This window comes from Panthera tigris, chromosome C1 (assembly GCF_018350195.1).
Source record: "Panthera tigris isolate Pti1 chromosome C1, P.tigris_Pti1_mat1.1, whole genome shotgun sequence".
Classification (NCBI taxonomy): domain Eukaryota; kingdom Metazoa; phylum Chordata; class Mammalia; order Carnivora; family Felidae; genus Panthera; species Panthera tigris.
The window spans coordinates 147,126,391-147,139,407 of NC_056667.1; the positions used below are offsets into that span (position 1 = coordinate 147,126,391).

At 40.8% G+C, this 13,017-nt stretch overlaps 1 protein-coding gene across 5 annotated transcripts in view; it reads left to right on the forward strand.

Annotated features, from left to right (window-relative positions):
- Positions 1–526: 526 nt before the first annotated feature.
- The window catches only part of DAPL1 (death associated protein like 1), a 49,007-nt gene continuing 36,516 nt past the window's right edge, over positions 527–13,017 (forward strand). For 4 of the 5 annotated variants that reach the window (XR_006220730.1, XM_042994494.1, XM_042994493.1 and 1 more), the window contains exons 1-2: positions 527–635; positions 10,874–10,961. Coding sequence is in view for 4 of the 5 variants with exons in the window: in XM_042994494.1 (XP_042850428.1) it covers positions 578–635; positions 10,874–10,961 (146 nt within the window). In the remaining variant the exon portion in view is untranslated. Of the gene's footprint in view, positions 636–10,722; positions 10,766–10,873; positions 10,962–13,017 lie in introns of those variants that run through there. The other variant, XM_042994495.1, reaches the window with a different exon arrangement.

Here is a 13,017-nt window from a genome sequence, read left to right on the forward strand (position 1 = left end):
TTGATGCCAATCAATTCTAAAAAATAAAGAAAAAAACACATGATTGCCATCCTTGTGAAGAAGTCTCTGTGCACATCCCCAATTATCTTCTTAGTATGAATGTTCACAATGACAAAAGCTGGGGCGAAGGCATAGTGCTTTGTTTTCTAAGTGTCTCTTCAGAAAGACTACGGATGTCTCCAAACAAAAATCTTGACCTCCTTGTCGCACCAGAATGCAACCGAGAGCCTGTCACATTGTAGATGCACTGTATATACTTGATGGATGAATAGTTGGTGAGAAAAAGAATTCCACTGAACTTCATCCTCTCCCCTGCCTCTGGCAAAAGAAAACAGGAGTTCCCTTAGCCGTCTACCTTGCCTTCTGAGATAAAGGGAACAAGAAGAAAGCTTTCTTGTAAGAGAAAACTTGCCAAGGAGATGGAGGTTCCCAGAAAGAGAGGTGACAAGCCCTGTTGCTGCTCGGCAAAGCCCTGAAGGGGCCCCGCCCCCAGCCCATATAAAGCCAGGGTGCAGTGGGGCAGCAGCTGGCGCTCAGCCTCCAGAGCACCGGACTGGCATTGACACTGGCACACACTATGGCAAATGAAGTGCAAGTCCTGCTCTCCCCGCTGAAAGGGGGGCATCCTCCTGCAGGTAGGCTACCCACCTGCCCTCCATCCTGCAGATGACCTCACTGGCCTCACTGCTGTCGCTGGTCCTCTTTCCACCAACACCTTCGGGGGAGGCACCCCAACAGAGTGGAGGTTCTTAACATCCACTGTTGCTTTAACTTCATGCAACCTGCTTTCCCCCTATGTCTTTTTCAACCTTCTGGGCTTGTGTACAAACCACCTGGGGGTTTGTCAAGCCCCAGCTGAATTAAAAGCTAATGATCTAGGAAGGTATAAGGGACTCAGTGCTCGTGAAAAGGGATCTTCCCTTTCTGGCTGGAGATTAGCAGTGACACATCCACAGGAAGGTGATTGCCATGGCAACCTTCCTCCCAAGAAGTTCCAACCCTAAGACTCAGTCACCCCAAGATGCCTGTACATCATCTGACTTTGTACCCAGGCAAACCAGTTTCCACAAAGAGGACAGCAACTTTATTTTTCTCTCTTTCTCTTCAGGCTTTGGGATTGGGCAGTGCTATCAATAACGTAGTTTACCTTGTTATCAAACTAAGGAGCACTTTTTAATAAGGACCCAAGCACTGGAGGGGACTGACTAGAAAAGGTAGCAATCAACGTGTTTTGCAAAGTAGCCACAGTTTTCTCTCACTCTTTTTTTTTTAACTTATGCTCTCTGAAATATGGAAATTAGTTTTATTGTACTTAACCATATGTTCATATAGATTGGCTGAGGTATGCAGGACTATTTTTAGCCAGTTTTATGTTCTTTCAAATGTCTTCCTTCTTTTTTCCTTAAGAAAGATCTCAAAATCTTGACCACTTTGTTCTTGCTTTTCTCCATTTACAAAATTTATTTATTTATTGGTGTAATTCTTTGGCACCTCTAAGCCAAGGTTATTTCAGCCATCTTTGCTGCAGAGGATGCTGGCAGGTGTAACCTTCAGAAAGCTTCAAAAACTGACACAGAATTCAATGGCTTTCTGGTGGGTGGCCCACCTGAAAAGAGTCCGAATTTTACTACTAAATCTGAGCTTCAAGTTTTGGACACAGTGCCCTGGTTTCCTGTAGCAGACTCCTGACATTTTATATTTGTAATTGGATTTAGCAGTATTTAACATTATCTGTATTTAAAGTTAATGATGCTAACTAATGGTCAGGAACTATACATGCACATTATTAGAGGAGAAGCTCATTACAGAAAGACAAAAGAAAAAAGAACACATTCTCTTCCCGCCACTTCCACCCCAATCCTTCATAAAACGGATAAGCTAAAACCTGATTTGCTAAATTACATTTATGCACAAAGAACACAGAGATAAACTTAACCAAATGAAAGTTTGAATGAAACCACCGGGAACTTTCTGTCCCTCCACTAATGATTGCTAATTACTCTGTGTACATAGCACACCATGACTCCATCAAGCATGTCACAATGCCTCTGGCATGACAATTAATTATTATGAACTGTGACACTACAGATAAGAGGTTTGGGATAATTGGAATGGAGACGAAGGCAGACTTTGGCCTCCCCGCTGAGAGCAAGGGAACAAAGAAACCTCATCCTTCAGCTCGTCTTGCTACATATTTGAAGCCTGAATCAGTTTGCTATGGCGCAAAATTGTATTCATGGCACAAAAATAATTCATTGCCAAGACTCCACTAAAACAGCACCTGACTTTTATAAACAATATAGAGATCCCTGAGAGCAGGAATCAGATGGGATTTGGTGGGGAGGGGCTGACATGGCCTTTGGAATCAGGCAGTCCCTAGGCTTAAACTCCGTTCCACATCTTTGGCCTCAGTTTCCTCATCTTTAAAGCAGGGGCTAATAGGGGTGCCTGGGTGGCTCAGTCAGTTAAGCGCCTGACTCTTGGTTTCGGCTCAGGTCATGATCCATGATGTGGAATCGAGCCCCACATCTGGCTCTGCTCTGAGCATGGGGCCTGCTTGGGCTTCTCTCTCTCCCTCTCTCTTTGCCCCTCCCCTGCATACACCCCCACACACTCTCTCTCGCTCACTCTCAAAATAGATAAACTTTTTTAAAAAGTTGAGATAGTATTTAAAAAAAAAAAAAATGAAACGTCTGCGAAGTTAGCCAGCTGTAACTCTTTCCCGCCTACATGTGCAGTCTTAGCTGCTTTTCTTTCACGTATATGAATACAATATTTTGCATCTCTGTCAGCCCTGGTTATATATTGGTGCTGTGAAACAAGTCTACATTAAACATGACGTGGCCTAGGCGCTCGTCAGCGTAGCTTTGACTTTTCTGTTCTTCTGATTTGCCTCGCTCTCAGTTTTAGAAGAACCCCATTACACGAAGAGCCAAAAATATGTGAGTGGAAAGTAAGATAAGGAAGCCAAGTAATTTGAAAGAGCAAGAATTCCTGCGTTTTTCTGCATCTCTTTCACTTTGTAATTTGGTTTAAGTCAAATGAATCAGAGCCATCAGAGGGGTCACCATGGAACCCCCAGAGAGAATCAGTTTTCTGGCTCATTAAAGAGAGAAGGAGGTTTGGGGACATGCTCAAGTGTGACTCTCATGCAGAAGATGAGGGGGACGCCATGGCTACATAAGGACGGGTATCATTTAAAATAAAACAAATACCAAAGGCTTAATTCTCAACTCCAGTCTGCTCAAGTCATCGTATGGGGGTTAGTCTGTGAGGCTCGAGGAGACGCTGTGTGATACCTGCTACCCCACACATTACAGGGCCAGGGGTTGGGATGACCATAGGACCAGCTGGTCTCCTAGACATGCCCACAGCCCTGCAGACCAACGATGCACCCTCATCCTTGTTTCACAGAGGAGCAGACTGAAAGCCAGCAAGGTTGAGGGACTGGTCCGAAGCCACAGCTAATGGGGAGTGGGGCTGAGCTTTGAAAAGAAAGTGGGTGGGGCGCCTGGGTGGCTCAGTCGGTTGAGCGGCCGACTTCGGCTCAGGTCATGATCTCACCGTCCGTGAGTTTGAGCCCCACATCAGGCTCTGTGCTGACAGCTCAGAGCCTGGAGCCTGTTTCAGATTCTGTGTTGCCCTCTCTCTCCCTCCCCTGTTCATGCTCTGTCTCTCCCTGTCTCAAAAATAAATAAAATGTTAAAAAAAAAATTTTTTTTTAATTTAAAAAAAAAGAAAAGAAAGTGGGCCCCATGGCAAAGCTCTCCTGCTCTAAAGCCCTCTCTCATTACTTCACCACCTTCTCCTGACTCTCCTTTTGGGTCTTGATTGGCATATTAAAATGGGCTGAAACATGGGGCCCTTGGGTGGCTCAGTCGATGAAGCATCTGACTTCAGCTCAGGTCATGGTCTTGTAGTCCGTGAGTTCAAGCCCCGTGTCAGGCTCTGTGCTGACAGCTCAGAGACTGGAGCCTGCTTTGGATTCTGTGTCTCCCTCTCTCTCTGCCTCTCTGCCCTCACGCTCTGTCTCTCTGTCTCTGAAAAATGAATAAACATTTAAAAAATCTTGAAAAACATGGCCTGAAACATTGACTGTAAATGCAAAGTGAATGTTTTGCGAACATCTAACCTTTAGTTAAAATCTTCAAATATAAGTGCTAAGTCACAGGCAGAGTATGCACAAACCTTTGTGTTATTCAGCTTTCCCCCATTCATTTTCCACTAATTAGTGAAGGAAAAAAGTTTATTTTGCTGGAAGATGTATCTTTCTTTACCTTGACTACCATCTACCAAAACCTGTTGTCTGGAAAATCTTAACTGAAAAGTTATTATATAGTATTAATACTACTCAGAGATAGGAGAGCAAAGGTTCATTTTCCCCACATAAATTTAGATTTTTCTGATGAAACTATCCAAAAGGGCATCTTTCTCTTTTACATTTTTTAAATCTCTAGTTCATTTTGCTTATTGAAAGGACCTAGTCTTATCTTATATATTTGTACTGAAAAACCTGTTAAAATGTTTAATCAGTTCATATTTACCTTGCCCAATTGCAGTTGGTCCTTCTACAGAAATTCAAAAGGCAATATAGTCTCAAACATGGAATTGTGTAAATTATTACATCTTTAAGTAAACTAATTTAGATACAGTGAAACCTTGAAGCATTCTCATGAGCAGACCTATCTGGTATATTGAAAATGGGCAAGTACCTAATTGTGTTGGATTGTAAATACTTATTTGCAATGGTTTACCAACAGGCTGGGAGACCAGTGTGATCAGTATTCCCAGCAGAACTTTGAAGATGACCCTCCCACAAACTGGTTCCATCTGGTTCAGTCACCCCAAGTAGTGAGAGCCTTAATCGATATCTTAGTGTATCCATCTACAGTATGGGGATATTAACTTCCATGTCTTTCTACTGTACATGGCTGACCAAGTAAATTACCTACCTACCAGAACAACTTTGGTATAAGAACTGTGCTCTGGAAATCCAAGGTGTCTGTGGTTTACTTATGCTTCCTAAATGACTGAGAGCATACAGCCATCACAGAGAGAATTCAAAGATTCCTGGATGAAAGTAAGAATCTTCTGGGAGGATTTTTAATTTCCCTTTAAATATCTTTGTTTTATTGTTCTTAAGGACATTCTTAAGAATGCATTCTTAAATTTCTTTCGACATTCTGTTAAGTGCCTTATATTCTTTCAAAGGGAGGAAAGTAATTTATTTTGGAGTTAAGACTTTATAATAAAGATCATCTAGTTCAACTTCCAGCAAATTCTCCAAAATCCTCCTAAGATGTTCATGGCAAGTGGACTTTTTTTTTTTTAACACACTGAGAGCCAAGGGACTTACTCTTGTCCTAGGCAACCTACTTCACTTGAATGACACAAACTAGCCAGGCTAGTAGCCAGGCTCTGCCTTTCAGGAATGTTCATCCTTTGGTCTTCATTCTCTCCTCTGGAACAACGTGAAATAAATATGAGTAATAAAGATTGTCAAGTGCCGACCATGAACCAGGTGCTTGTATCATCTCTATTCTCTAGAGCAACCTGAACAAATGGCATTATTGAAGGATGTAGAAACTGAGTCTTAGAGAGGTTAAAGTATCTTGCTCAAGGTTCCAGAGCTCAAGGTTCTAGAGCTATCCTGATCCTACATAAAATTTCCTTACCAAGAAGCCATTCCTCTTCCACATGATAGTCCCTCAGATCTTTGAAGATGGCACCTAAGTTCCCTTGAGTCTATCTTCTTCAGAAGTGATCTTTCCAGACTCCCCAGTTCCCCCTCTGGTCTAGACTTCCCTAGATTGTCCAGCTCCTTGCAGATGAGTGGCACAGAACTCAACATTCCAAATGGCTTCTCATTCTTAACTATTGCTTATTTTAACTGTTAACAAGTTGGCTTCTATAGTTGGTGATAATAGTCAGCCTGGTGGAAAAAAAATATGTAGAAACAATAGCATCAGGGAAAACACAAAGAATATTAATAATAAAATAATTACAGCCCTCCATATTTCAAAAGCACTTGTTACTGGGGCACCCAGGTGGCTCAGTCAGTTAAGTGTCCGACTTCGGCTCAGGTCATGATCTCACAGCTCGTGGGTTCGAGCCCCACATTGGGCTCTGTGCTGACAGCTCGGAGCCCGGAACCTGCTTTGGATTCAGTGTCTCCCTCTCTCTCTGCCCCTCTCCTGCTCATGCTCTGTCTCTCTGTCTCTCAAAAATAAATGAATGTTAAAAAAAATTTTTTTTTTTAAAGATACCTCACTTGTCACAAGGAGAATAAAAAATACAATGGGAGAGGTACTGACGGCCCAAACTCTAGACCTCCTGTTTGACTCCTCTCAGTAAGAGAGACAACAGTGCTGTGTATGCCATCACCCCTCACACAGAGGTGCACGCCTCCTTAGTCTTCCCAGAAAAGCCATCCCTTCATTTATTTCACATTTACATTCCCTGGCTGTTCAGAAGATATTTTCACATCATTTGATTTCTGTTGCTGATTACTCTCTATGCCTTTTTCTCACGTAATGTTTGTGTGTGTGTGTGTGTGTGTGTGTGTGTGTGTGTGTGTGTGTGAATTTAAAGCAGATCATGTGTAAAAATAGCATTTTTTTCTAGACTGCATCTAATATTACAAAATTCTAACAAGAGGCTTTTATAATCAATGAAAAAACAACTTGGTGATTCAAAATGACCAAGTGGAGTTTATTCCATGAATGCAAGAATGGTTTGATAGTAAGATATCCATTAATATATCTTTATATATTAATATCTGTTAATATAATTAACCACATTAATGACAAAAACCATGGGTCATATCCATGAATGCTAAAAAGATATTTGTAATTTTTAAGCCAAATGAAATAGTAAGAGTATTTCCTTAATATGAAAAAATATATAAATATATATACATATATATCTGTGTGTATGTGTGCGTGTGTGTGTGTCCACCTAAGTGGAAAAACATGAAAAGCAATCTCTTAAAAATTAGGATAACAAAGATGTCAACTACCATGACTAACATTATTTGACAGGAAGTAATATTATAATTCTTTGCAAGTTATATAATTTTTTTACCCGAAAAACCTAAGGGAATCAACAACAACAAAAAAACCCTATTATAAATAATAAGAATTCAATAAGATCTAGGTATAAAATCAATGATATAAGAACAACAATCTGTCAGAGTTATCATTGAAGAATCAACCTCATTTACAATAGCAACAGCAACAAGAAAGATAAAATGCTTAGGGGTTAAACTTAAGAATAAATGTGTGAGATTTATGCAAACCAGTTCCTTTTTTTTAATGTTTTTATTTATTTTTGCAACAGAGAGAGAGCATGAGCAGGGGAGGGGCAGAGAGAGAGGGAGACAGAGAAGCAGAAGCAGGCTCCAGGCTCTGAGCTGTCAGCACAGAGCCCGATGCAGGGCTCAAACCCACAGACTGTGAGATCATGACCTGAGCCAAAGTCGGATGCTCAACCGACTAAGCCACCCAGGCGCCCCTTATGTAAACCAGTTCCTGAGCGACCCAAAAGAATACATAAACAATGGAAAAGCATACCATGTTCCTAAATAGAGAGCCACTAGGAATATAAAGATACGAACTTTCCCTTTAAAAAAAATCTATAAATTTAAAGTGAGACCATTAAAAAAAAAAAAAATACCAGCAGGACTGTTAAGGAAAGAATTGACAAACTGATTTTAAGGTTCATATGGAGGGGCACCTGGGTGGCTCAGTCGGTTGAGCATCTGAACTTGGCTCAGGTCATGATCTCCCAGTACATGGGTTTGGGCCCTACATTGGGCTCTGCGCTGATAGCTCAGAGCCTGGAGCCTGCTTTGGATCCTGTGTCTCCTTCTCTCTCTGCCCCTCGCCACTCTGCTCTGTCTCTCTCTGTCTCTCTCAAAAATGAATATACATTAAAAAAAATTTTTTTAATAAAGTTCATATGGAAAACTAAATCAGAATAGCTAGTAAAATTCTGCAGAGGAAACAGCAAAAAAGTATTAACTCTATCAGACATTAAAATGTAATGCTACCATCACTGTGTGTCAACTACTCTTTAATAAATAAATATATATTGCTACCATCATTAAACTAGAGTTGCAACTGCAGTAAAGAGATTAACAGAACAGAGTAGAAGTCAAATGGAAAAAAATGGACAAAAATTTGAGCAGTTCATGAAAAGGAAATACAAATGGCTTGTAACACGCAGAAGCAAGCTCAACCTTTAATAAAATAGAAGAAATGCAAATTAAAATAAGATATCTTTTTCTTTGACTTCTTCGTTGACAAAACCAAACATTTCCAGCTCCCATTGTTGCCGGAGGTAGGGGAAAGGAGCATTGTCATCAGAGCTCCTGAGATTGTAAACAGGTACAACCTCTGGGAAGGGCAATTTGGCAAGATGTAACAAAATTCCAAATGCACATAGAACAAGATCCCTTGTAGGAATTTATCCCACGGATATACTTGCACTTGCGCAAAATTATGCATATAAAGCAATATTTGTTGCAGCATGATTTGTGACATCAATGAATTAGAAACATCCAAAATGTCCAACATTTGGGAGTTGGTTAAGTAAACACAGAATGTTCATATAATGAAATTTTAAAGTAGATGTTAAAAAGAACAACACATGTCTACATAGATAGGGAATTTTCTCCAAAATTTATCATTGAATGAAAAATATAAACTAACAAGATGCAGAACAATGTGTATCTTATGCTGCCATTTAAAAAATAGTAATATGATGAATGGATAAAGAAATTGTGGTTTATGTACACAATGGAATACTACGTGGCAATGAGAAAGAATGAAATATGGCCTTTTGTAGCAACGTGGATGGAACTGGAGAGTGTGATGCTAAGTGAAATAAGCCATACAGAGAAAGACAGATACCATATGGTTTCACTCTTATGTGGATCCTGAGAAACTTAACAGAAACCCATGGGGGAGGGGAAGGGAAAAAAAAAAAAAAAAAAAAAGGTTAGACAAGGAGGGAGCCAAAACATAAGAGACTCTTAAAAACTGAGAACAAACTGAGGGTTGATAGGGGGTGGGAAGGAGGGGAGGGTGGGTGATGGGTATTGAGGAGGGCACCTGTTGGGATGAGCACTGGGTGTTGTATGGAAACCAATTTGACAATAAAGTTCATATTTAAAAAAAAATAGTAATATGATGGGGTGCCTGAGTGGCTCAGTCGGTTAAGTGTCCGACTTCATCTCGGGTCATGATCTTGTGCTTCGAGCCTTGCATCCGGCTCTGTGATGACAGCTCGGAGCCTGGAGCCTGCTTCTGATTCTTTGTCTCTGTCTCTCTCTGCCCCTCCCTGGCTCACACTCTGTGTCTCTCTCTCCTTCAAAAATAAATAAACATTAAAAAAACTTTTAATTAAATTTTTTTTTTTAATTAGTAATACAATGGGGCACCTAGGTGGCTCAGCTGGTTGAGTGTCTGACTCTCAGATTCAGCTCAGGTTGTGATCTCAAGGTTTGTGGGTCCAGCCCTAGGTCAGGCTCTGTGCTGGCAGCATGGGGCCTATTGGGATTTTCTCTCTCTATCTCTCTATCTCTCTCTCTCTCTCTCTCTCTCTGCCCCTTCCCTGCTCTCTCTCCCTCTCTCTCTCACACACACACAAAACAAATAAACATTAAAAGAAAGTAATTAAAAATTAAAAACATTAAAAATCATGATATGTAGAATATCTGGATAAACACATTGGAAACATGTAACATTAGCAGTACCTAGGGAGATGAACTGGGAGCTGGAAATAATGGCAGGAGGGAGACTGCAGACCTCTTCGTGCTTTTTGAATTGTGTGCCTTATGCATATTTTACAAAATCAGCAAAATATGTAATAATTTTTAAAGAACAAGGGTAAAGTCAAATTCACAAGTGCATTGAGAAATAGAATGGGTTTCCCTTATTTTTCACTTTATTGGAACTAGTTTTAGAAATTGCCGATTTGGCGTTTCCATAAAGAGAATTAACAAGTTCAAACAAATCAATGTCCATGTAGCTTTTTCTCATTTGAGTTTGTCAGATTTGAGATGTGCACATTTCCTGGGAACAGAAAGAAGTATTTGCTTTGACTTGCAATCTGAAATGGGTTGTTCCTTTTCAAAAGTTGATTTCATCTGACATTGTTAAACACTTGAATTGCTGTTAGGTCATCTGTAGCCTAATTAACACTAATTGATCTCCTGAATGGCAGGATTATTAATGTAGTTTAATTACTCATTAGAACCTCTGAGCTTGGCCAACATCAGAGGTTTGGGGGCCTGGATGGAAGGTAGGTATCCAGTGGGATCAGAGGCATTTCTCTTGAATTAAATGCCTGTTACCACTGCATGCCCTGACTTTTGGCTCATCTCTCAGAATCTGGCTTTTGAACGCTCTAGTTGGAAAAAAAAAAAAATGCAAACCTTGCACAAACTTTAATCTTGTGGGAAAACAAGAGGGTCACATTGTAATTGTCTGTTGCTATCATAAAGAATGTAATTGGTTTGATAACAAGAAAAAATGTTTTTCAGTGAAACACCTAAGGGAGTATGTTGTTATTCTCCTCCCCAAACCAAAAGTGTAAACCTCTCTTGTTTTTTTTAGCCTCAGTTCCTGCTCTCCGCACATCAAAAAGCAGACCTCAGCCCTTCTCCCCTTCCCCACCTTGTTTGCATGACACAATATTTTTTCTTCAATTCAGGGTAACGTTTTATTGTGTTATTTTAGATAAAAGCTTAGATCTTCAGAAAGTAAGTTCTAAAATTTTTTTTCAAGTCTAAATTCATACCTTGAATAACAAAGCAAGACTACTCTTTCTATTCTAACCACGCCTCTGTGTTGATGCTTATTTTGTATAGTAAAAGCCGGAGGAATGCGAATTTCCAAAAAACAAGAAATTGGCGTCTTGGACAGACACACCAAAAAAACGGGATTAGAGAAAACAAGGTAGGGATTGCCTGATTTCTTCTCTTTCATCACCTCAAGGAGTTTTGAGTGACTCTGCTTCCAGAAGTCAGAGGCCTCCCTGCATTTTAGGACAAACCAACCCTTCCTAGACCTTTGCTGAACAGGGTTAGAGGCAGCCAGCCCAGGAGGGGTGGTGTTGGGGGGATAAAGATGAAAGGCACATTCAGGTGAAAGGTGACTACCTTCTAGAAGATTCTGGACCCCCTCACCCTCCTCCTTCTCTCTGCAGCCAGCCCAGCTGCCTTGTCCTTATACTTAAAAAGCACAATCCTGACTTCCTCTAAACCTGACTCATGTTCTTTTAGCCTATTTTCACATTAGCCTTTAAAATAGTGTCCCTAGGCTGGCCCTAGTTTCATAATATGCTTTCTGCTGTAGCAAATCTTCTGAATTAAAAATAAATGGGGTGGGTTTCTTTTTTTTTTTTTTTTTTTTGGTTTTGTTTTAAATCCATCACTCAATTATTTAGAAAATAATGGCCACTATATTTGGCATGGCCAGAAGGCATATAGATACTGAGGTTAGTTTCTCCCTGCTCATTCCCCTGTAACCTTGACAGGAGGCACAATTCCCAGAGCTAAGCAGAGAGCTGTGGGCTGGTCAGGCGCGCAAATGGCCTAACCACTGTGTACTGTGGTTAAAGAAAATGTGTTCCAAAAGAAAGAGACCTGCAAAACTGGCTCCTCCAAGTAGGTAATGAGGGCACTTCAGGGACAATTTCAAGATGGTTTCCATAGATGACTCAATAAGTGATTCAAAAAGAAATCAATTGGAGGACATTCAAGATGTATCCTAAAGAATTATAATGGTAGTAGTCCCAGAAAGAGAATGCAGCGGGAAATAGACTGTGTAATTTCTGTGGCTGTTTCATGTAAAATTATCTTTAATTCACTTTATTTTCTTAAGAGAGAATGAGTGAGGGAGGGGCAAAGGAAGAGAGAGACTCTCAGGCAGGCCCCACACCCAGCGCAGAACCTGACTTGGGGCTCAGTATCACAACCGTGAGATCGTGACCTGAGCCAAAATCAAGAGTTGAATGCTTGACCTACTGAGCCTCCCAGGTGCCCATCTTTAAATCACTTTTGAAGTTTTCTTCCCAATTTCTGGGAAAGAATTTTTTTGAGGATTTGTGCCACTTTAAAATGAAAGGCTCATTTGCCCCATTACCAGTACGTTTTTGTTTCTTCTGCTATCAGAAAATAACTATCACATAATGAAAGCCAATGCTATAAATCCTCAACAGTGGGGGTCACATTTTATTCATCTCCGGACCCAACATCTAGGACAGTTCTTAGAATAGAGAAATCACTTGAAATTGAAAGCTGGCTTTATTCTGTAACTAAAACCTGATTCAGGCATAAGCCCTGTTTATTGTGACCTGGTTAACATGCCTGGGCCAGGGGCTCAGGAACAACTAAAAAGGCATGGCTTAGGGGCACCTGGGTGGCTCAGGTGGTTGAGCAACTGATTCGGATTTCAGCTCAGGTTGTGATCTTACTGTCTTGAGATCGAGCCCCGTGTCAGGCTCCACACTGGGCATGGGACCTACTTGAGATTCTCCCTCTCCCTTTCCCTCTGCCCCTCCCCTGCTCACACTGTCTCTATCTCTCTCACAAAAAATAAAATAAAAAAGTGTTTGCTTAGATATATCATCCAGTTGGCAGCCAGTGGACAAGTCATTTATTTCTCTACACTTCAGAAAATGGGGGCTTAATTGTGTCGTCAGCTGAATGATGTGGGAAGAGTTGACTAGAGAGTAATAAAGTGGAGATTGGAACCCTCTTAAAAAACTCAATTGTTGCCTAAGAGTCATTAAAAGATGAGAATGGGACCACTTCAAAACATAAACAGCAAGAAGTAGCTCACTCTCTCTTGCCCTATTCACCAGCAACAGATATAGGTATGTGAGGCCTGATATGTGTAGGATTTGGGAGCCATTTTAAAGAAAAATAGTAAAACATTATAGCTATGAATGGCTAGGAACCCTCCTGAGGGAGAAGGAGCCTGTTCAGGGGGAGGCCTGAAGCTGAAGCTT